The sequence below is a fragment of the Pyrgilauda ruficollis genome, unplaced genomic scaffold (assembly GCF_017590135.1).
Source record: "Pyrgilauda ruficollis isolate IOZ18807 unplaced genomic scaffold, ASM1759013v1 scaffold19, whole genome shotgun sequence".
In the NCBI taxonomy this organism is placed as follows: domain Eukaryota; kingdom Metazoa; phylum Chordata; class Aves; order Passeriformes; family Passeridae; genus Pyrgilauda; species Pyrgilauda ruficollis.
Genome location: NW_024518095.1, coordinates 6,893,185 through 6,917,907, shown reverse-complemented (window position 1 = coordinate 6,917,907; position 24,723 = coordinate 6,893,185). Strand labels below are relative to the sequence as shown.

The 24,723-nt window shown below is 39.0% G+C and overlaps 1 protein-coding gene and 1 long non-coding RNA gene across 6 annotated transcripts in view; one reads left to right on the top strand and one right to left on the bottom strand.

The window, feature by feature from the left end:
* Positions 1–1,965: 1,965 nt before the first annotated feature.
* LOC121352513 lies at positions 1,966–6,784 on the bottom strand. Its single transcript, XR_005954939.1, has 4 exons — positions 6,709–6,784; positions 3,545–3,627; positions 2,668–2,790; positions 1,966–2,189 (listed from the first exon to the last, which is right to left on the bottom strand). It is a non-coding gene; the product is annotated as an uncharacterized LOC121352513 (long non-coding RNA).
* The window catches only part of ZFC3H1 (zinc finger C3H1-type containing), a 41,774-nt gene continuing 23,826 nt past the window's right edge, over positions 6,776–24,723 (top strand). The window contains exons 1-12 of one of the 5 annotated variants that reach the window (XM_041465534.1): positions 6,776–7,459; positions 11,812–12,231; positions 15,705–15,763; positions 16,027–16,222; positions 16,408–16,634; positions 18,185–18,308; positions 19,868–19,965; positions 20,914–21,117; positions 21,744–21,908; positions 23,467–23,604; positions 23,987–24,105; positions 24,432–24,578. In XM_041465534.1, coding sequence (XP_041321468.1) covers positions 6,871–7,459; positions 11,812–12,231; positions 15,705–15,763; positions 16,027–16,222; positions 16,408–16,634; positions 18,185–18,308; positions 19,868–19,965; positions 20,914–21,117; positions 21,744–21,908; positions 23,467–23,604; positions 23,987–24,105; positions 24,432–24,578 — 2,486 coding nt within the window. In that variant the 5' untranslated portion in view covers positions 6,776–6,870. Of the gene's footprint in view, positions 7,460–11,811; positions 12,232–15,698; positions 15,764–16,023; positions 16,223–16,407; positions 16,635–18,184; positions 18,309–19,867; positions 19,966–20,913; positions 21,118–21,743; positions 21,909–23,466; positions 23,605–23,986; positions 24,106–24,431; positions 24,579–24,723 lie in introns of all 5 variants that reach the window. The other 4 variants (XM_041465533.1, XM_041465532.1, XM_041465536.1 and 1 more) reach the window with 4 other exon arrangements.

The following is a 24,723-nucleotide window of genomic DNA, read 5'->3' as shown; positions in this document are numbered from 1 at the left end:
TTTAAAGCCATTCGCCCTTTTCCTATCATTACATACCCTTGTAAAAAGTCCCTTTCCAGCTTTCTTGTCAGCCCCTTTAGGTACTAGAAGGTGCTAAAAGGTGTCCCTGTACCTTCTCTTCTCCAGCTGAACTGCCACAACTCTCTCAGCCTGTCTTCATGGGAGACGTGCTCCAGCCCTCTGATGCAGCTCCAGGATGTGATGTCTGTACTTCTACCAAAGGAGTGGAAACTTATGATTGCTCTCCAGTACAAACTGCTGTCCTGATTAGCCCTTCTGTACTTGCACAAGAGCCATTGGCTTTCCTTAGCCATCTGTGTTACACCGATTCCTGATATACCTTTGGGGCTATGCACAGGTGTGGATAACTTTAAAGCAGTTCAGCTTCTTAACACCCCCTTGCACTCCTACTCAAGTGCCTTGCTGCTATGCTGAAGCTCTTCTGCAAGCATTAGTACTGCCTGCTCCTAGCAATAGTAAAATATTAAACTCATGGTTTTCCTTATGATGATACCAAACAAGAAATGGCCTTAACTGATCAATCAGCAAGGACAGTGGGTCTTTCTGGCTGGCACTGTCCTGTAAATGCTCTCATCAGCCTTTCTACACAGCAGTCACCATTTGCTTATCTTTCAGAGCCGTTTTGCAGGACTCAGCCCTAGGAGATGAAAACATTGCCTGGCTGTGCCAGGAGTGCCAGTTACACCTTGAGTCCTCATGGCCGTCCCCAGATGACCACCTTGTTGCACCTCAGCTTCTCCTCACTTACTTTGCTGGTGCGACTCAGCTGGTGGCTCATTCTAGCAAGGGGGTGTGATTGCATTAGTAAAACAAGCTTGGTTTGCCCCAAATTTTCTCTATGACCACAGCAATACTTCAGCACTTATCCAATTTGTTTGGTCCATAATATCAGATGAAGGGTCAAAACCAAAGATGCAGCACACCTAGATAGATGGGTTTCCTTTGTGAATTTGCAAGTGGATTTTATGCAGGTGTCCAAACAATGTAACCACAAATACACTTATTTAATCATAAACTTTTTCTCAGGATGGGTAGAGGTCTGTCCATGTAGAAATGCTGATGCTGCTACTGTCACTAAGAAACTTTTCAGACAATGCATCATTTTGGAATACTCATTGTACCACACAGTGACCAGGAGACTCACTTCCCAGGACTGGTTGTCCAGGGAGATGATCTGTCAAGCCCTAGGAACCCAAGGGCATTTACACTTTGAAGCAGCTGAAAGGAAGAAATCTGTTTAAGAATTATACTGGCCAAACTTTGTGAATAAACTAGCCTAAAAGGGACAAATGCTTTCCATTTGGCCCTAATATACATCAAGATCACTGTGAATAAAAACACACACTATGTCCACGGGAAATTGCAACAGGTAAGCCCATAAGGTTACTGCATAGCTCACCTAATCCACCACATAGATCCAAGCTACAGGTGAGCTCTAACAGTGGCAAGACTATTCACTCACAGGTTGAAAAAAATATCTTTCCAGAACTTGCCTCTGAATGTACCACCATTGTGGACCACAGACCTGAGTCTACACCAAAGTGACACACACGACTCAAGATCAAGAGCATCAGATCCATAAACACGCTCTGCCCTCAAACAGTTGAAATTTTTTGTATCTTTGAATAAACTATTAAAATGCCTTTCTTCAGTTGGCCTACCATTATGCTAAAGACTTAAATATTTCAAAATGCTGGGTGTGTTCCAATATCCCTCTTCACTCTAGTGAAGATGTCATCATGCTTCCCATAGCATGTAATTTGTCAATAAAACAACCCATCTGGAAAACCCTGAAGGCAGAGATTCCTTGTCCAAGATCACAGATGGGAAGTGATCCAAATTGATCCAATAGAGATATGCATGAAGCTCCAACTCCTACCTATCACCTGGGATTAGTTGAACAGGGAACACTTGTTATTTAAAAGCAAATGCAACATGCCACATGGGATAGAGTAATTCTCAAAACTGCAGGACATGACAGGATATTGCTTCTATATGTTTCTACAGTGTTTTTAACAAAAAGAAAGGTATTGTACCTTCCATACATAGATGACAATGCAACAGTATAATTTCAGAAAAAAATCTCAGGAAATTATTGTGAAGTTTATTTCTTCACTTCTTTCTCCTTCCAGCATTCTCTGTGGAACCAAATCCATTGCAGTATTTACCTGTTAAATAGAAAAGTTACAATTGCTTATATTATTTTGAATCATGCTAATTTGAGCTTTTAGTTTCAGACTTTATGTTTTGAGGAATATCTGAAGTATTTAAAAATAACTGAGGAAAATACCAAAACAGAGGAAAGTACTGCAGGTAATCTACTCTGTATGTACTTGCATATCTATCCAAGCGTAAAAAATTACCACAGACACTTGGTCTGTTAAATATCTTTAACTTGGCTGTAGCATCTGCATGCTATACCTAACACTATAAATAACTATGACCAACCCTGTCTGTACACAATTTGAAGAATTGAACATGCCATCAAAGGGCAAAAATAAAGCATTACACTCACCACAGTCTTTGGGGTTAATTATGGGCTAGGTGTCCAATACAAGTTCAAACTCAACAGAAAAAGCCTACAGTCTTCTTTGCGCTAAAGAGGCCATGAGTTCTATGGTTCAGTTTCTGACCTTGCTTGCTTACCTCTCTTCAACACGTTGCTCACTTCTAGGAGTTCTTGCTCAAAGGCTTGTGTAGGGTCTCAAGGAGCAATGCAGAATCCTCAGTTGAAAACCTCTGAGGATACAGGAAAGGGTGCTGAGGTTCCTGAGAAGAAATTTCCATTCTTTTTAGCAACATCTAGCAGGAGGGAGTTAATTGCTACTTGAGTGTGTTTCATCTGAAGTTATCTGCAGTGATTATTTTATGTTCCTAAAAATAAAGTCTCTTGCAAAAGAAAAAAGCTTCTTCCTATCTTTTGGGAAGACAGAACTCTTAGAATCAGCTCTTCCATCAGACTATTAATACCTGAGGTGAAAACCTAAAATCACACTTTGACATCTTCCAGATTTTAAAAAAGTCTTTTTCAGTAACTGATAGGCATTGAATAATTGCAGTCATAAAAAGGAGGTTTTTCTCAGCACTAAGTGCATGTCTGAGAACATAACAATGTGACTGTATTTTACCATTAATTCACCATAAATACCAACATAAAAATTCCAGACTACTTTTTTATTTAAAAAGCTTTTATAAATAGTCTTCTGTAAAATATCTTATTTTAGTCTCTTATCTCATATAAATATCTCATACTTTTACCTCATCCAAGGTAAGATTCTTTTAGGTATTTAACATAATTTGCTCAGCTATATCTCTTGGTAAAATATTAATTAATTTTAAGCATGTCATAAGGCAAGTATTTAATTTTATCACTATGCAGCTCTGCCTGCTATTTGAATGTGATTCTTTGTTCTTTTTTCAATCTTACTGTCTCCTCAACTTTTTATTCTTTTTACTTTCATATGTATTTTGAAGGCATTGTGTTCAAGACAGTGTGTTCAGACTATGTTCAGTAAGAACTTACCTACACTTAGTGCTTATTTTGAAGTTGGATGTTCCTAATTGGAATGAAACGGCTTTCTTCTTTGGAAGATTTCACACAGCTTTCTGTTAAAAAAAAAAAATAAACAAACAAACAAAAGAAAAAAGAACGAAAAAAATCCAGAAGAAATTAGTTAAGAAACAGAACAACAAAATTATGTCAAATTGTGCAACAGTATCAAATTGTGGATTAACTGGACATTGTGTCAGCTGGCACAAGCAGAACACAGGAAAAACCACAAAACTGTGGAAGACATGCAAAGAATATATTTATCTTTGTTAGCTTACCAACAAGGGGATCTACCCTGAACCTATGATCGTAATTGACACTTGCAAAGCAAGAAGAACAAAAATAATTTTAGCCTAATCCAAATATTATAGTACCAAAATATACTGAATGTCTTTTATATTCTGAAATCTGGCCAAGTTATTGTAACTAACAATACTGTTAGTTACAGAAGACTGTGCTTCTGTAAAAACAAAATTCACTTTACTTTTTGTCATTGAATTTAATTTAAATGGTAAACATGTTACTAATTTCCTGCCTCAAACTTTGAAAAAAGTCACACTCTGTGCTCATGTACTAAAATATACAGTCTTCTGTATTTTAAATTATTCTATTTGTCCTTTACTGAAAATATACCCACTATTTAATATTTTTTTTTTCTCCAGCAGCAATATAATCTGTTTCACAGGCATGAAGTCAAATGCAGCTAAAATAAAATGTCTTCATTTTTTCTCTTAAGTTTACACATTGCAATGAAACCTCACAAAAAATTCTTTATCTATTACTTGTGCCATAAGCAAGGAAGTTTCTACATGTTTTCTATTCGAATGGCAGCTTCCTTGCGGTTTTCAAATGTTTATGGCCTTTGTTCAAATGTGTAGGTAGCAAAACCATCAGAAAAACACATTCTTTTTACATATGCCCTTTTATTCCCTTTTATAATAAAGAATTTAACACTGTCAATTTCTCTATTTATTAACTGTGGTGAATCTGCTTCTTTCTGAAAATTTAAAATTACTCATGTGATAACCCTAGATGATAGCAAAAAGCTAGGAATATCAGATGACTGAAATGAAAGAAGGGACATATGATACCATAGGATATACAAAACCACTGGAAGATTCTCAGGGTATTCTTTTACAGATGGTTAAGTACAGATGGTTAAGTTTTCCCTTAGACAGAAATTTATAATACAGATCATATAGCATTTTTGAATAAATTCAGCACACTCGTTGGATGAACAGTAAGCAAACATACAATAAAAATCAACAGAGTGGGTATACCCATGTCAGGGTAATTTCCCATAAAAGAGCTGAAAAGTTTTACCAATACTTTACAGTTCTATAATAAACGTTTTCCTTTCCAGTCTAAAAGCTACTGACACTAATTTCCTACTGGTGTATGAAAACACTTAGAAATGAAGGTAACTGTTCAAATGCAACTGGAATCAGATATATGCAAAGCTCTGGGATGTCTAAGTAAGGACGTGTGCTGGGAGGGAAATTCCTGCAGCTTACATGTAGTGATACTGAAACTGCTTTGTAACTATGGTGGATTAGATTTCAGACATGGACATAGGCACCTAGCAATGTTTACAAACCTGCTTCACCTCCAGCTGCTACTTGAGAAAGTTTTCAGTATGACCTATGTAACATTTGCATGTTTTTAGTACTGTGGGATATGAAAAATAACGTAAGCCTGATTCCTAGAGACACCAACAATTTGAATAGAAGTACTGACACACACAGCATACTAATGTAGAATGATGTATATGTGGGCTGGGGAGGGGGAGTGAAAAAGCAAGCCTTTAACTTGCTTTCCTGTAAACACCTTCAAAGAATGCACATTGTTTTAAACAGAAAAATAATTGAGAAATTGAGGATATGATAGACACCTTCCATTACTCTATCCTGTTTTGTATGAGGTCACTGCAATGGAATCTGTTTTGAGTCATATAGTTTGTACTGTTAGATCAAAAAAAGAGGGCGAAAAGTGTTTTGAGCAAGGAAAAGTAAGCTTGTTTGGCACAATATTTTGGACTTTACAAAGCATATGCGTTATCCACTCCCTCTATTCTTGTTGAATTTAAACAAAGTCTAGAGAGGAAGGCAAGGGAAAATAAACAGCAACATGATACTGAGTTTTATTTTGGTGCTTGTGATTTCATAGCACGTTACTCACAAAACAATAATCTACAAAACATCTTAATAATTCACTCTTAGGAATAGCATGAAGACACAGCCATCTTTCTCCAAGTTTGAAAACCATGGCAAATCTGCAAAGGCATTTAGCATGCATAATTCAAAGGTATCTCTCAGGTTTCCCAGTTTTTAAGGTCAGGGTTTCTGAGTTTTGAGGAAACACTAATCTGACTTGGAAAGGCTTTATTTGAGTTTTTTTCCTTCACAAGCAAGTCATCACTGCTCTCCAGTCAGCAGTCTTGGTAGGATATTGCATCCCTTAACAACCAGCTAGCTAGCAACAGAATGCTACTTAAGAGATATGAAAATAAAACAAATGATTGAAAGTGTTTATGCAGTTGTTTTACACACTCTGATGCTCCCTTGTCATTTGTATCTCTGAAGGCATTAGGGCATTGAACTTCTAGGCAACTACAGGTCTGGAAAGCTTTGCAGAAACCTCTTTCTTGAAGATTTTAACATTAGTTTAGCTACTAGGAGGGTTCTGGGGGTTAACACCCGCTGCTTTCCCTTCCTTAGCAGCCTGTGCACTGTTTGGGGAGAGCAGCAGGGCACAGGCCACACCGACAGAGAAATGGCACCCAGCATCCCCAATGAGCACCCAGGAGGCCCAAGCCCCCGCGGCCTGGACGGCGCTAAAGGGAGCTGCCACTGATCATCCCGCGCCGAAGGGGAAGGCAGGGGAAGGCAGGGGAAGGCAGGGCAGGGCAGGGCAAGGCAAGGCAAGGCAGGGCAGGGCAGGGCACCCCGCCGCCATGCCACAGCTCCGTGCCCTCCGATAAGATGGCGGCCTCCTCCCTCCCCTCCCTTCCCTGCCAACATGGAGGGCCGCGCGCCCATTGGCGCTCGCTGCCCGCCGCCGCCGCGCGATAGGCTGAGGCGCCGGCTTCCTCCGGCCGTGCTTTGCACGGTCTGACCCCGAGTGAGGAACTACATTACCCAGGATACCCCGCAATAGGGGCGTTGCTCCGAGCCGCTACTTTTCTTGCGCATCGCGGCTCTGTCTCCTCCCAGGCGGGAGGGACGGGGCGTGGTCTCGCGAGAGTCCGCGAGGGCCAGCGGAGCGGGCGCAGGGCGCGCTGAGACCGTTGTCGTGGGCCCATGGCGGCCGCGGAGGCGGCGGCCGCGCCCGACCCCAGCGGGCTCTCCCCGAAGGAGGAAGGGGAGCTGGAGGATGGCGAGATCAGCGACGATGACAACAACGGCTTCGGGCCCTATGGCGGCGGCTCCGAGCGTGCTGGCGGCCTCGGTAGCGGCGGTAGCAGCATCAGCAGTAGCAGGCCGTACTCGAGGCGCCGGCCGCCCCCCGGGCTCCACGGGAGCGGCTCCATGTCCTCCCCCGGGCGGCCCTTCCCGCGCTCGCGGCACCAGCCTCCTCCCGACACGGGACACGTGCACGGCCACGGCGGGTACCGGCCTAAGGACTCATTCCGCTCCCACCCGCCGGCGCCGCGGATGCCGCCGGGCTCGCACTCCGACACGGGCCCCCGGCTCTCCTTCTGGGAGCGCAGCCACAACGCGCTGGATCGGTTCCGCTTCCGAGGCCGGCCCTACCGGGGAGGTGGGCGCTGGGGCCGGAGCCGAGGCTGCAGCGATCGGCCGGGCAACCCTCCGGGGAGACCGCCCGGAGGGGGAGGCGGCGCCGGGTTCAGTAGCAGCCAGGGCTGGAGGGAGCCCTCGCCTCGAAAATGTATCCTTGAGACGTCAGCAGGGTGGGGGGCCCGGGCTGCTGCGGTGGGCCTGGGTGTGGCCGTGCCGCGCTACGTGGCCGAAAGCCGTGGGGAGGGACGCGTTTCCCTCCCGCTCTGGCAGTGGGATTCCCGCAGCGGTAGCGGAGAGGGAGGCTCCCAAGCTAATCCTGGGGCTTGGCCGGGACAGCCGGCCCTGCTTAAAGAGAGGCTGCTGGGAAGTCGGATTACTGCCGTGGCCTGGCTTGCGGCTTGGCCGATCCGTCGGGTGCAGGGAAAAAGGAAAAGCATAGCCTGAAAGGAAGCTTTTGTCAATTGGATTCCGGGCGGCTGCTTTTCTAGCCCCAAGTGCGAATATTGTCAAGTGGGGTCAGTCTTTGGTGCGGCAGTTTTAATATGTGTAACTAGTGTCACAATTGTAAAGCTAAAATCCTAAGCTTGTTAATTTACTATATTGGGCAATGAAGGATCTACTATTTTTTTTCATTTTCACTTTCATCCCTTCAGAGGCTATTACAGCTAGGTTTAGCTTTAGTTAGTTTTAGCTAAGCTGGAGTGGATCTGCACACACAAACTGTAGTTTGTATAGGCATTCAGATGAAAGCTGTACCCACCATTTCTTGTAGTATGTTCTCCACTGATTGCTCTTAAGAGTTTAGGTGACTCATTACAAGAGTTCTGATATTTGGTCCTTTTAGGAGCCGGAATTGTGAAAGTGGTGGGAAAAGCTTCCCTAATTTTTCTTGTTTGCTGTAGGAAGTAACGTAAAGAACTGATGCTGAGTGTAGCTTGAGGAGACACTAATCTGACTGAGAAAGTCAGATTTAGCTTGGGGCAGCCTGGTTACTTGACATAACTGCATTGTTGCCTAACTGCAATGTAGATGAGTGTAAAAAGCAGTGAGCAACAGAGATGGTGGTTGAATCCTGTTGTCCAGAATTTTACAGTGTTCTATTGTCCTTCGTATCAATAGTCAAAGGATGTGTTTTTGCTAGAACCACTTGCGTGGGTTGATTTTTTTGGTCTCTTGGATCTTGTATTATTTATGTCATTAATATTTCTTAATTTGTTTAAATGTAGATGGAATATGTAAATTAGCAATACAGATGCTTATATTTAGTCTTCAGTTACAGCATTATTGAAGGCTTCATTGTAGCCCTTCATTCGAGGGTTTTATCTTGAGAGGCAGCAAGTGAAGATGTGATTTGCCCAAGGTTTCACAGTAAGACAATTGTAATGCTGAAAATAGTTTTCAAGTCTCTTTGCAATGTTGCCCTGAGTACCTGAAAGTGGTTGCTTTCTGTGTAAGGAGTAATTTGCAGGGCAAATGTGGAGATAGTCCTGAACAGAACTTGCAGTGTTTCTTAATGAGACTGATGCACTCTTCTTCTCTCTTTTAATTAAAAGAGCATTCAGAACGACTAATTCCATTTTCAAACCAAAAGTAGAAAATGAGGATGTTGAGAGTGTTCTTATTCCTGGCACTTAAGATTTACGCATCTGTTGAAACATGGTAGATGGAGGATGTTCTATTACTCTTGCTCTTTAGTAAGTGAACATTCAGTTGTTTATGGATCATATAATTAAGGAAGGTCCATGATTTTCCCTCAATATGAGTTACTTTCTGTTTTTTTTTTAACATCCTTGCCACCAAATGCAGTCAACATTAGAGAATTAATAAATACTAAGGTACCTCCATGTTGCTAACATTAATGGAGTACCAGTGTAGTTCATTAGCATGTGACTGCAGAGGGAGACTTCAATATCGACTGGTACAGGGAGGCTTGTGGCCTGGAATGGTATCTGAAGTTCCCCCTGGAAAATAAAATGTTTTAAGTGTCTTGAGTCCTAATCTTGGCTTCTTCTTAGTAGCCTGTACAGTGCTGTGTTTTGGGTCTAGTGTGAGAATAATGTTGGTAACACACTGGTGTTTTAGTTGTTGCTGAGAAGTGCCTACACTAAGTTACGGACTTCCAGCGTCCCATGCTCTGCCAGTGAGGAGGTGGACAAGAAGCTGGTCGTGTGCAAAACTGAGACCCAAACTTGGCCAAAGTGGTTGCATACCACAGAATGTCATGCCCAGTGTATAAACTGTGGGGAGCTGGCTGAGAGCCACTGATTGCTGCTTGGGGCTGGGCATCTCTCAGGGGGTAGTGAGCAATTGTGTATCACCCTCCTTCCTTGGGCATTATTCCACTCTCTTTTTATCTCCTTTTTCATTATTATTATTGTTTTACTTGATTTCTGTTATTAAACTGTTGTTTTTTCAGCCCACGTTCCCTCAACCCACATTACCTTTTTCCAAGTTCTTTCCCCATCCAACCATGGGAGGGAGGGAGGAGTGAGAGTATGGGGTAATAAGTTGCTGACCAGGGGTAAACCTTGACAGTCTGGTGAGACAGGGATTGTTTACTTGATTTATCCTTGGAACTTGTGCTTTGCACCACGTTTTGTAGGAATATATATGTAAGTGGAGTAAGGGACATTCCTTAAGGTAGAACACTTAAAGAATTCCAGTTACTTTTTTTGGGATGTTAGCTTTTATTATGCTTTTCTCTTTCAATTCTTGGCAACTTGAAGCTGTTATATAGTAATTCTCCAGGAATGCCTGCATAGAGAATTGTGGAATTTGAATCTGAAATACAGAACCATTATGGAACTTGCTGTTTCCATTGAATTCTGAGCTTTTCACAGTGTACATTTTTCTTCATTTTTAACTCCCAATTTCTTCTTTTTGGTTCTTGGATGAAGTTTCTCTTGACTTGGTTGAAGCACAGTTGTTTTAATATGTACATGCTTGTCTGCCTTTCACAGCACTTCATGGAGTCTTGCATTCTATGTGTAGAAGCACTAAAAAAAAGTTTCTGCATGTGTGAACCACAGAATTTCTGCTGGGAGTTTCTAGCAATTGCATTATCCTGAGCACAAAAAACATCTCAGAACTGTCTTGTTGTTCATCTCCAGATGATTTTGGAAGCTACTGAAGTATTCCAATAGGAAATAGCAGTTAGGCTTATTAGTTTCAAAATTCCATGTGACTTATTAAATTACGAATGTAGCTGGCTCTTTGGAAGTAGATATGTGTTGGAAGGGAATTTAGCAGATATGCTTATTGCATAATTTGGTGTTATACTGCGTACAGCTTTTAGCATTTCAAACATATTTATAGACTGTTTGATTGCTTTTTGGATTTTATGTAGTTTATCTTTGCTGGTTTCTGCTTTTTTTGCTGACACTTGAGAAAGCACTGTATAGCAAAACATTTCCTGGTATTACGGAAGTAGCTTTTGCGGGATACTTACAGAGATTGTTCACACTAATGTTAGAACTTAACATAGCAAAACATCCAAATAGCTTGTTGTGAGCAGAAGAAAATATGTTTTCCTTTGGAGTCAGTATGTCTGCATTCAGAGGACACCTATTTTAGCTTCTGGTTTTACTGTGTTTATTGTTTTAAGAGATGATGTTGTTGAAAAAGCATTTTGTGTAACTGGGTGTGTGAGTCAGCTGTTATCACAGTTGGGTTGATACTTCGAGTCAAATGAGTAAAACCTGACTTGGTATCCTGAAAGACTTCCCCTTGAGCATGATTATTTTACATGATCATTTTCGAGGATCAGGTTAAGGTAAGGGGAGTTGATAGTGACATAATAGTGACTTAATAGTGACAACTTTTGTTCCGAGCAGAGGTGCCTAGGAATATTTCCACTGTTTGCCTTGAACATTCATAGGTAAACTTTTCTGAGTAATTAGTAATTCCCAGTTGTCTTCAGCATTTCTGAATGTTTTGATCGCAAGTCTTTGTTATTTTTTTTTATTCCGTTCAGTTGTTCATTGATTCTTCTGTGCCTCAGCTCATTTGCTGAACTGCATTTACTGCAGTGTGTAATTGTGCTATGGCCAGACTTAGTATTGGCTAGATGTGGCATTTTATGAAAGTCTAAAATGAGTAAAAAAGAATTTAACCTGTCTTCTTCAGAATGTCAGATGCCAAGTCAGTACTGGAGTTATGAATTCTGGAAGTTTGACTTTCCATGAGAACCATCTCAGCGTTATAGCTGTTGTTTCCAGGAGGGTGGTGTGAGTAGGAGATGAGACTTCTCAGCAGTTCATGACCTTCTTGTCATAAGTAGGATATTTGAAATTGTTTGTTTGAGAAAATGTTTGTCAATATGTGATAACAGCTACAGTTTTCGTATGCTGTCTGTATTTATTCAGGATATTTTTCAAAGTAGCCTTAAGGTAAAATATATGAGAATGGTCACATTTGTCTTAATTGGTCTTCAGTGGTAATATTGTTGCTGTTTTAAAATTATACAAGTTCTTGTCTTTAACTTCTTGACCTGTAATTCAGCTAAAACTTTTGGAAGGTCCCCATCTAGAAAGCAGAACCACTCTTCTAAAAATGAAAGCTCTGTGGAAGAAAGTTTTGAGGATCTGCTCTTGAAGTATAAGCAGATACAACTAGAACTTGAACACATTAATAAAGATGAAAGACTGGCTTTGAGCAACAGAGAAGAAAATGAAAAACAAGATGATGAAAAAACGGTGGACACTGAGGACCAAAAAACTGTAGAAAATGACAGTATTAAAACGGACTCTGTAAAAGAAGGACCTCCTGAGGAGAAAAATCCGGTTATGGGCTTTCAGGCATTTGAACTGAAACCTCTCAGACAAAAACTGCCTACTCCAGCTGAGAGGAGCAGATTGAAAAAAGGCAAAGAAGGAATGAAGCAGTCCTCACAAAAATCTGAAGCAACAGAATCTGGCCAAGGTAAAGAAATACTTGTAAAGTTATTTTACCTTGTGAACTTCTATTTTCTTGCTATTGATGCCTTGTGAGGCTACCTACAACAGAGGCTAGACAGTGTTAATGGAATAAAGTAGGTATTTATTAAAAAGGCCTTCAAAGGATACATTTCAGGCAGTACAAGAGCCTGGCTGTGGCTCCACCTAAGATGGACGCTTGGTCCCAAGTGTTTACAATTTTATTTTTGGTCTATTTACAAATTGGGGTTAATTGTCCAATTACAGCTTCAGGTTTTGAAGTCCAGTCCTCCCAGATTGCTCTCCTCAATTTGCTGTTGTTTACACTTTTTGGGCCTGAAGCTGCAACAGTGTTCTTGGTTCTCAGGCTGGAAAAGGTTTGTTTTGTCTAACTAAACTGTGAAGAGAACTTGCTAACACTTTATATGAAGTTCACAGTTGCACACTAAGGCAGTACACTAAGGCAGAATCTGAAAAATATGAAAGCTAAAACTTAAGGCATCACTATTACCTATTGTATTTATTAGGTGTTGGGAAAACTTTTCTGTAATTAAAATGTTGAAAGTTACAAGTTAAAGATTTAGTGTACTTTTGTGGTTTTTAATTCATTGAATTACATAAACATGTTTGGAAGCATGCTTTTGCTTCGGATTTGTATTTTAAACAATGTGTTTTCTTAGACTGATTGTTTGGCAGAAAGCATGAGGACAAGACTTGAAGGTTTTAATTGCTGTTCACAGCAGAAATCATTGACTTTCTACTGAAAGTTTTACTTTTGCCTTGTTCTTTTCTATAGAAGCAAAATGTGGTTTTTTTTAGCTGAAAAGAGCATTTAGAGACCCCTTTTTCTGCATTTCACCTTTATGTGTTTTCTTAAGTGTAAGATCAGTGTTATGGAGTATTCTGAGTTGGAAGGCAAGGATTATCAAGTCTGACTCTTAAAAGTTAATGTGCCATCCAGAGATCAAGCCCACAACCTTGGTGTTAACACCATAAGATACTTCACAAGAATTACTTTGATCATTGTTGATATTCACAAATAGTCAAGAAATCATAGACCAGTAGTGGAAAGGATTTGTAGACAAAGTGAAGCCAAAGGGTAGAATACTGATGTCTTGTCCAAGGTAGTTCTGGGCTGCTGACTAAAAAGGGTAATTGCTGAGATGCATTAGCCAGTTACTGAAAAACAAGTGACCATGTCCACCTGGCCTGTACTAAAAGCACTTGAGCTTACTTCTAAGTCTGCAGCAAAATAAGGCAGCTGACTTAAGCTTCCTACTCTTAAGGCTGCATGTTGTTCTGGTAAGTGATTGCTGTGGTTGAGGGTGGTGCTTGAGGCTATGTCATCTGGTGTTCACTAATTTGCCAGTGTGTGTAAACTATCAATTTGAGTGGGAAGAGACAAAGTAGTTAATGGATTGAATAAGAATGCAGGTGACTAATTGGCAGGAATATGAACAAAGGTAGGACTGGAGCACTGAAAGAGTGATTTATGTGTGACTTCAGAACAAGACAGATCTTGTAAAAAAACAAAAGAGTAAACTGATAATTAGTAGTCAAACCACTTCATTCTAGGTAATTTCTCCCTCTTGTGTGTTTCCCATTAATAATAGACCTTTTTTTCGTGTTCTTTAAGAGGTCATACAGGTTTCATTGACAGATATGTAGAAAACTAATTTTGGTAATAAAAACTAGTAGTCTGTAGGAAGAGAACACAGGGGTAAAAGAGCTATTTAAAAAGCAAAATAGTCTCAAAAGTCCAGTTTCCAAACTTAAAAGCACTGAAGTTGATAGAACAGTTGATATGATAGTGAAAAATAAATGCTGTAATATGCATATTAAAAGCATTTAATTTTTGCATGATACTCAAATCTATGATATGTGAATGATCTGAAAGCAGACAGACTATGTATGAGTGAATGTTTATGACAATGTAAAGCAGTCTTCCAAAGAAAATTCAGCGAATTGGAGTTATTGCAGATTCATGTGTATTAAGTGAATATATACTACCTTAATCTCTTTAGTGCCACAATACCTGCTGCATGTATTGGGAAATCAGCAAAATTTGATTTTCACATTTTATTTATTTTTAAATAGTGTGCTAGATGTTTCTGCAGGCTTGTAAAAGTTGAGGAAATTGTCTTAAAACTTAGGAAAGTTTTAGTCTCATATTAATTCTCTGTGGTCGAGGTGCTTTGACAGGCTTGACAGTATTCCCTACTTCCCATGTTGTGCATTAGCCTGTTGTGTCCGTGCTGTCCCCTTCTGGTTTGAAAGAGCATTTGTACTTGTATAGAATGTCCATTCATATGCTTTTATCAAAAAAAAACTACTGTACCATCTGTCTTCCTACTTTCATCCTGTGAAGTGGATGGTTGGGAACTATACATAGTATACTAACTTCTTTGAATTTTTTCTATAGTTCATATGGGTATTAGATATTACTCTTTTTTTGTATGTGCATTTTTAAAAAATGCATGCATGTGCAAAGAGGAAGACTTCAGAATTTTTTAAGTTTCATTTTTGTTTACATATAAGGTATTGAGCCTTTCTGAATGTAATTTTTATGAAATGCTAGGAAGAGTTAAAACTGTACAGAATCTGAATTTATTTTTCACCGTTTTGAATTGTGGGAAGGAATCTTTCTTCGAAGAAAAAGTAATATAGCAAAAGAACTCTAAGCTTCTCTAAATGTTTATTTCCTTTGTCTGACGCATATGAACATGTATGGTTATATAAAAAATGCGTAATTATTTTCAGCCAATTATATCACTAATTATTTGCTATAATAAAGTATGTAATACTGCAATATATACAGCATTATGTATACGTGTGTAAAATACAGTATGTTAATATGTGTGTGTATATATACATTATGAATATTGTCTATATTTTGTGACATCTAAGAAATTAATATTTTAGCATCTAAATGTTTCTAGTGGGAAAACAGTGCTGTACTACTCATTTCCACTGTTCATTCCATGACTACTTTTTTGTTTTCCTTTGGTGCGAAATTGAGCAAGTGTGTTCTCACTGCAGCTTTGGGCCTTCATGTTTAATTTTGCAAAAGAATGACCAGTTACTCAAAATAGCTGCCAGTGAAATAGGAGATGCTCAGGACAGCAGCTGATATGAGATGGTGGTGTAAAACACATGACAAGAGGTCTTCTTTTCCCTTTGTTTGCAAATCTGTTTTTCTCTGTTTCTTGAAACATGTGAACCTTAAGACAGAGTTACTAAGACATGACAAGTCTTGCCTTAGGCTTATGGAGTCATGATTTTATCAGACATGCTAAATTTATATTAATGTTTGTTCATGTGATCTTGCATGTACCACTGGTATTGTTTTATACTGTGTATCAGTGATACTGATAAAATATGGTTGTATAGATTAGAATTCATGTATCATTTTAATGTAGCTCTGTCTCATGAGAAACAGCTTGTTCAAAAACGCGCTGTTTTTTCTCTTGGAAGGTACAGAAGACAAAGAGCAAATATCAGTGCGAAAGCTTGGCAGTTCAGATGTTGCATCTGAAAAGGTAAGAAAATACTCCTCCATAGATGAGGCATGATTTTGCATTATGATACTCTGATAGCTTTTTCCAAATGGCAATCCAGAAGCATTCCAGTAATAGGAACTGTCAATTTTTAATAAATGACTCTTACCAGTAAAGTAGGATTTTGAGCTTTTTTTATTAAAAATATTGGGGAAAGATTTCAAAAGACCTTGTAAAGAAAAAGTTGTTAAATTATATTTCTTGACTTTTTGTCTTGTCCTTTCTTCTGTTTTCTTCTCAAGAAGCTGCTTGATGATGAGGAGGAGATGTCTGAATTGCAACTTAGGCTTCTTGCACTTCAGTCTGCTAGTAAAAAATGGCAGCAAAAAGAACAACAGGTGATGAAGGAAAGCAAGGAAAAATTAACAAAAACGAAAAGCGTAACACAGAAAATGAAAGCCAGTACAAAAGCACATTCAACAAAAAAACCTAGTACTACAGGTAATAAGTTTAATGTTACTGAAATGGCTGTCAATGGCATAGCCTCAAAGAAAAAGGTTAATGTGAGCAATGAGCCTTTAGTCATTCTAAACTCTTTCACATTTACTCAGAGCTCTTAAAGAATCTAGGATTAGGTGGAACCAATTAGGTAAGATGGTGTTAATCACAAACTTTTTTATTTAAAGGCAAGCAAGCTTTGAGGAAGCAACAGACAAAGACATCAAAGAAGATGCAGCAGCAAAAGGAACTAGACAGGCGGCAGAAAGAGGAAGACCAGAGGAAACAAGAAGAAGAGGAGGAGAGAAGAAAGAGAGAAGAAGAAATAAGAAAAATTAGGGACCTCTCAAATCAAGAAGAGCAGTACAATCGATTTATGAAGCTAGTTGGAGGAAAGAGGAGATCAAGAAGCAGGGTAATAAATTTCTTACATGGTATTCTGGCATTACATTTAGGATTCATGAATGATTTCTGTCTTGCCTCAACTGTTTTTGTGTCACCATCCTGTCTGAATCCCCCTGTTCTTCTCTCTGCTTCTCCCACCCCTAGAATAATCAAAATGTAGCAGTGAAAGAAAAGCTCAATGTACTTCAGTGTTTACAGTGTTTTAATCCCATGCTAGACAAGCATTCCCTTTGGATTTGGAAAATCAGTTTTCTATGAGTTGTACCTTTGCAAGTCACTGATTAAGCATTTTTCTTCTAAAGACATTTTGAGCACTGTGATCAAAGAGCAGCCTGTAACTTAACAATAACCAATCAGTAAAACTCTTTGGCCTTCTTCTTTTGGATTTCAAGGTTTTCTTCTCCACATTTTCAAACTTTTTCTGTGTATGCAACTTCAGTGGGTTGCTTCTTTCAAAATGTGATTGGAGGGCTTGGTTGCTTTGTAGTATTTTTTCAATTTAGTATTTAATCTATTTTGTTGAGGCGTAAGATATGCCAAGACAAAAGATAATTAGTTTAACTTCACATAGTATCAAATTGATGAAGTAATAGAGTTACTGCAGTGGTCATCATGCTGTCTTGTTCTCTCATATTGAGATTAGCAAAAGGCACTTGAGTAACTAATGTCTGTCTCTGAAACGTTGGTACAGTACAGAAAAAAAATTACTGTTTCTATAGCATTCATTCTTTCAGCCTGGAAGCAATACAGCCATTGGAGCTGGATGCTTCAAGTGCTTGGAGCTACTATTGCTGTAAGAAGAAACAGCATCTAAGGGAATTGGGGCTCCTGTTTGAGGTCATGTTGGAAAAGAATCATATTTATATTGAGTGGAAAATGGAGACTAAAAATGTTTGACTGTGAACAGTAGATATTCTAGAAGCTACCAAAATGTTTTCTGTATGCCTCTGGAAGATACAAGTTAAGGAGCCTGAGAAGTCATACTTAGGTGTTCTGCATATTTTCAGTCCTGAACGTTGACTGGCATCTATACATGTTAGGAGATCTTTAAACAATCTGATTTATGAGTTGACAGTCTCAGGGTTTGTCTCAGTGTGGCATGTGGCTTCTTCTGGGATAATAAAAAGATTCTTTACCTGAGAGTTGTTTCTAGCAAGGGTAGTTCAAGCATTCTTGGTAGTTGCCATGGCAGATTACCAGAAATAATAAAGCATTTCATTCACATGCAGTCTTTCAGAAATAAATAACCATGTCCATTTACCAGATACACAATGACCTAAAAGGTATTTAAAAATTGTTTCTATGCATCATAACACCCCCCACCCTATCATCCTGGAAGAGATAATTTTAAAACTGCCTGTGGATTTGTCTAGTTGCTACTTGCAGTAGATTTGATTAAAAGGTAATATTTAGTTTCTTGTACAAGATAAATAAATTGTATTTATAAATCAATTAAAAGAAAAAATTTTAAGGGCCTTCTTCCAGAATGTATTTCTTAGTGGTTTACTCTGAAATAATTATGTAAGACCAGGTAAATAAAATTCTTTTTTGTGTGTTTAGTCATCAGATACAGACTTGAGATGGTCTTTGGATAAGCAGTCTACAGAGAGTGCAGGAGGCATATATCAGTATGATAATTACGATGAAGTCGCTATGGATACAGACAGTGAAACTAACTCACCAGGTAAGACTTAGTTACAGTTTTCTTATATCGTGGTTGGTAAAAATAGGTTAAATGTAGGAAATAAGCCACTGTTCTAGAAAGAAAGTGTTTTGAGCTGTGTGAATTACAGAACTAATATTTTAAGGTGAGCTAATTGTGTTAACGCTGACTCTTTCCATCCCTGCTGTAGTGGTATTTTTAAGGTCTTCAGGGTATATTTTTCTCATTGCAGTAATGTAGGTTTGTGCTTGTATATTCCCAATCAGCTGTGCAGGGTGTTGACTGGACAGATAGCAGCTTTGCAAAAAAAAGGGCATGGGGTCCCAGTGGACATTGAGTGACATGTTGGTTGGCAGTATGGCTTTGGGTGAGAGGCGAGCCACAGCCTGCGTTGTGGCACTGTGACTGTTGGGGGTCAGTGGCTGGAGGGGCCTGTTAATCACTGGTGAGATTGCCAGTTTTCTGGTTTCACAGTAGAAGAGAGTGACATTCTAGAATGAGCCTAGCAAAAGACCTTTTTGACTAAGGAAAACGGTTTCAGGCTTGTTTTTCATAAAGTTCATTGGGAGACTGGAGCATTTGGCTTACAGAAAGAGACTGAGAAAGCTGCATTTGTGTTGAGAAGGCTAAGGAAGGATTTTGCTCTTCAGCTGCTTAGTGAGCTGTTGCAGACAAGACAGAGCCAAACTTGTCAGTCAAATGGCAACAGAAGGACAGGTGGCAACACTTGAATTGCAACAAAACAAATTCTGCTTAGATAGAAGATAGTCAAACACTAGCAAAGGTTTAAATGTTGTGGAATCTCCATGGTGAAATATACCTGGAACTTGACAACCTGACTTGGGGGCAGCCCAAAGTTTTGGGCGCTTGTGCTGGGTCATACACCTTCCAGAAGTCTCTTCCAGCTTAAATGATTTATTGACTCTCAAGTCTGAGGTGCATTTAAGGTAGTTGGGTTTCTGTGTTCCATCTCAACATGTGGAGAGTTGAGAACTTCATTTAGAATAGTACTTATTGGCTACTTCTTCTCTTGCTTTTCATCTTCCACCCTTTTTTTTTTGCTTCTTTTTTCTCCTTTCTTGTCAGCCTTCCTTACACATTACTTTGTTAAAATACTACACCTGCTATTTTGTATGTGTAAGCTACACAAATCTCTCTCGATAAAGCATCTCAATTTCTTGTTCAGTGTTTCAGAATTTATCAGCAGTGCTTTGGGTCTGCTTCTGTCCTACCTTGTGTTGTGTTTTTGGTAGTCTGCAATCAGGCTACTGAGATTCTTGTTTGAGAAGGTAAATTCTTGCAAATTAAATTCAGTTTGAGGGCTGGATTACCTCAGCAGTACTGGTTGGCTGTACTTATATTTTGTATGTAAAACAGAAAAAGAAAATGTAACTATTCTTAAAAAATACACGTGCATGTAAAGAAAAGGCATTGTGCTGTGTCTGGTGTTACCTTTAAAATTAGTGCATCGTAAAAACATTTGTCTCTTTCTGCTCCATTAAATCAGTTGATGCATGAAGCATGAGTTGTTGTTTAATAAATACCTGTCAGATATCTTACATTCAGTATTTTAATTGCAGCTTCTTCCCCAGTTCAGCCTCCTTTCTTTGAGTGTCCAATAGGATATTTTCCACCTCCAGTACCACCAATTTCCTTGCCACTACCTCCTCCAATTCCAGTAAGTAACCTTGATAATTCTTGATAATTTTGTATCTGATTCCTAATGCTAAAGATAGGATTAAATTTAGTTTCTGGTTTTGGTACTATACTCTGTTTAATGATTCCCTTGAACTTTCTGTTAGACTTGTGGTTGCTTTTAAAAAACTCTTTATTTCAGCTGCCTCTTGGCTGATGCAGTTGTTGGTTAATGAAGGTTTTTCCCTGTTAAATTGAAATTCTCTTCATTGTTAGAGCTGTGCTTTTTCGTACAGAAGACAAAAATTGTGTGAAGCACATAAGGGAAAAGAATGATTTGGAGCTGTTAGCACAAGGCAACTTTGCCCCTTATCTCTAGGCCACGTATGTAGGTAGATAAGCTTGATCTCTGACTTGTTAGCTAGAGGTGGGGGGAAAGACAAGACATAGAGCTCATCAGTCATTCAGACTTCGTGCCTTTTGACTGTGTTTTCTGTCTTCTCACCTAAGAGTCCACATGGAAGTTCAATTAGTGCGGAAATTTTTCATTGCTATTTTTTTTCAGTGAATGATTGTTACTCAGAAAAGCGATAGAAAGGTACCATTTCTTCTCATGACACCTTCTGAACTTTTTGACTAAGGGAAATAGTAATTTTGTTAGCTAAGACAGTTTCATAAAAGACTGCTGGTCAGCTATATTTCTCTGGCTAAACTACCTCTGGTTCAGATTCTCACATTTAGTTTGTATGTCTCCACAGCTTCCACTATCCAAATCTAACCTTATTGCTTCCATTAACCTCTGTGAGAAATAACTTACTGTTCAATCACAGCCTTGGACAGGGATGTTAGTGTAGTTTGAATGTTAATTAAACTGACACAGTTTAGGTTACTTTTAAACCATGGAATAATCTCAGTCTCAACCTCTGCTAAGTAATCATAAAGGGGTAGTAATTTTCACATTTCAAACCTTTGTTTTATTTTATTTTCTCAGCCTGTAGCGTCTTTGAGCCATCTTTACATGGAGGGTATTCCTTGTGTTTCTCTTGAGCCACCTCCACCTCTTCCCCCTCTTCCCCCTGAAGAGCCTGAACAGCCACCAAAACCTCCATTTGCTGACGAGGAAGAGGAGGAGGAGATGCTCTTAAGAGAAGAATTACTCAAGTCTCTAGCCAACAAGCGTGCTTTCAGAGCTGAGGTACTCTATTGTTTTTTGAATGTAAGCCTCTAGATGGCAGCCTTGACCAAAATTTCCATGTGACCTGCTGTAAGTGAGGATTACAGAGGTATTATGCTGCATTTCTAGAGACTTAAAAATCAACAAGAGCCACTCTAGAATTATAAATTGCACCTTTCATGTTATTTCTGAGTGAATTAGTAAAGTTCAAGGTACTGAAAATGGAGTAAGTCAAAGGAATGGGAGTTTTCTGCCAGAAAATGTTTACTACTTTTGAACTTTCCAGTTAGAAAGTAAGACCAGTAACCTTGTTTCAGCCTCCTAGGAAAAGGGGTTGGAAGAGGTTCACTGATTTTTGTTGTTGTTTTGGGGATTTCTCTTGGAGTGAGAAGCTAAGCTTCTGGTTTTGAAAAATGTATTGGTTTTGACCTTACTTAAAGGGTCTTTGGCAGTTGCCCTGTGAATAACTGGCCTTTTTGATATTACTGCAGAATTGCAACATTTATCTGGTACATTTCAATAGTCTGGCTAAATCACATTTTCAAATTCCAAGACACGTATGAAGCAGTCTCATTTATACTGATGCTTTTTAAAACAGCTATATATAATGTGTATTTTTAAGACCATATTCTTGTTCTCTTTTTTAGGAAACATCAAGTAACAGTGGTCCACCTTCCCCTCCTGTTCCAGACAACTTGCAGCCTGTGCCAAGAACTAATCTGTCTGCTGTCAGTATTAATACTGTGTCTCAGCCACGAGTGCAAAGTACAAAGTTTGTTAGAGTACCGAGGCTTCCACGAGCAGTGATTACAGTAAGGAAATACTGGTGCTTCCTACTAATAAGGCTATGAGTTGAAACTGAGTTCAGTTTAAGTGAAGAGCAGCCTTAGGTTTTGTAGTGATGCAGCACAGAAGAGTGAAGCTTCAGTTAAGCATTTGAATTATTAGTGAGCTTTTGACAATCCTTATGCTCTTCTAGAAAGACTTTGACACTGAGGCAAGAATTTATAGCTGAAGAGAGCATCAAGATATGCCATCATACAGTGAACTAAGAGATTGTAAATATAGTTCAATTATTTTCTTATCCAGACTAGCATAGACACCATTGCCAAAACAGAGGCAGTCTTGCTCTTCCTCTTGCACCTGGCCAGTTCGTGTTTTCCTTCCTTTAAAGTGGGGTCTGGAGCATCAGTCCCATTGCTGAACTTACGTAACATGCTAAATTGGTTAGAAAACTAACTTCTGTAGGGGAAAAAGTACTTTTCCTTTTAGGAGGAGTTGAATTTTTTCAGTGAATAGTGTGTACATCAGAGTTAGCATGTCTATGAGTGTGGCTGGAAGAGAGTATTTGTGAGGAGAGCCAGTGCCTTGCACCAACATAAACTGGAATTGTGCCTGCCTATCCTGTTGTGGTGAAAAATTGATGCAACTGGAGTATGTTCAGCAGTAGTAGATAACCCATATCTTGAGAATTGCCCAGAGTATCAAAAAGAACTGATTGTGGAAATTTGAGTATTTTTCATTTTAAAAAAATTGTGGTTTTTTGGTGGGTTAATGCTTTAGAAGACACAGTTTTGACAAAGTTCTATTCTGAGATGAAGGGTAATGTATAGCTATAGTTGTCCAGATCTGCAGTGGAAGATCAGAAGAGCAGTCCTGGAAATGTGAAATAAGTTCCTTTTTTCTATGCTGTAACTCCAGAACTTCTGAGGTTAATCTCAGTTGTCTGCTTGTTTCTGCATTTTCCTTTATGCTGGAATTGGCAGTCACCTGATCTTCAGTGAGCTTTTTAAATTTGTGTTTGCAAAAGGTGATTAATCATTATTTCATCTATTCATTAGGTTCTGTTGATGTTCTGCCAATTAAAATGCCTGAGCAGCTCACTGTAAGATCAGCTAAGTACAACTGTGGGACAAGAGACTATGTAGCAGAAAGATGAAGGGTTTTGGCATGGCTGCCACACCAGTTCTAATGCAGACTTGATTGGCTGTTACCTCTCAGTTACTTGAAAAAATTCCTTGCAAATGACAGATGATAATTTTAATTGCAAAGAAATTAATTAATCAAGTATAAGAGTTAGGTGTTTGAGATTTGTATGCTATGACCATGAACCAGTAAATGTGCTGCAGATACTTGGGAGTAGGTTGAAAATGTTGGAGTACCTTTCATGTTGCAGTATCAAGACTGTGTAATATTACTGTCTTGTGGAGATGTACAAATGCTTATTTTTTTCTTACAATGTGGGATTGGTGTGTGTGGTAACAAAAGGAGTTAACCGTCTTTTTCTCTTCTTGCAAGTATGTTCTCTGTTACACCCGTGTCTCTAACTTTGTCTTCTTATACGTAAAACTTTTTACATTCTCACCCCAGCTTCCAAAACATAAGTCTGTTGTGGTCACATTAAATGACTCAGATGACAGTGAGTCTGATGGAGAGCCCTCTAACTCAACTAGCAGTGTGTTTGGAGGACTAGAATCTATGATAAAAGAAGCAAGGAGAAATGTTGAGGTAAATGCTGTCAAAATTTTCATAATTTTAATGATTTTTCTTTATATATGGAATTTAGAATTCAGTCAAGAAATACTGAATTGCATCAGAAGTGAGTAAGGGTTAGTCCTGTCTGGAGAACTACATTGTAATTTGGATTGCACAAGCGAATCGAATTTTTTTGTTGAAGATGGCATCCTGAAGATAGAACTTGGAATATATTTTGGTTTGATGTTTTTCAGTTAAAATTCAGTGCATTGTTAGGCAAAAATGTAGTGGCTTAAAAGATCTTACTAGTCTTGAACAGCTTCAAGTAAGTGCTGAAATTCCTCTTATGAATGTTACTTGACAGCTGTATTTTAAACTAGTGTGATTGGTACTGACTTGAGTCTAATTGTAACAGGCATCAAAAATCAAAGCCCCTCCAAAATCAGAAAAAGAGAATGATCCAATGAGAACTCCAGAGGCTCTGCCAGAAGATAAGAAAATAGAATACAGACTTCTAAAAGAAGAGATTGCCAGGTAACCTTTGTTTAATTGTTAATGTAAAATGTGGTTTATTTGTAGCCCTTTACTATCTAGTCTACTTTTGTAACCTGAAGGAAGATCTGAGTTTGAAAACCTTGCCATCACCTTCAGGTTTTTCCCCCCATGCAGTTTTTTGGTAAGACAACATAGAGGTCTAAAGAAAATCCTGGGATTTGAACTGACTTAGAGTAGCTGATTGCATTGTGGAAAGTACTTTTTCTTTTAACTTGAAATCTTGTCCTGCTACTCTTTTCAAATATTTAAAAACTCTTGGAAAATGAATGTTGAGGCTACTGAATTGTTTTTAACATTTGTTTCAGTCGTGAGAAACAGCGCTTAATTAAGTCTGATCCAGTGAAGAACAATTCGTCCCCTGCAAATTCTGATGGTGAAGTTGATGGAATTGGGAGAATAGCAGTAGTGACCAAACAAGTCACAGAAGCAGAAGCAAAGCTGAAGAGAAATAGGTATACGTTTCACTGTCATAAGTCCTACCTTTTCCTTAACGGGATGAAGAGTAAATATTTTCAAATGTGTAGCATTTAAAGAAAAATGAATTATTTTTCTTGTTGTCTTGAATTGTTCAGCCTTAAATTCTATTGCTGTGCAAAA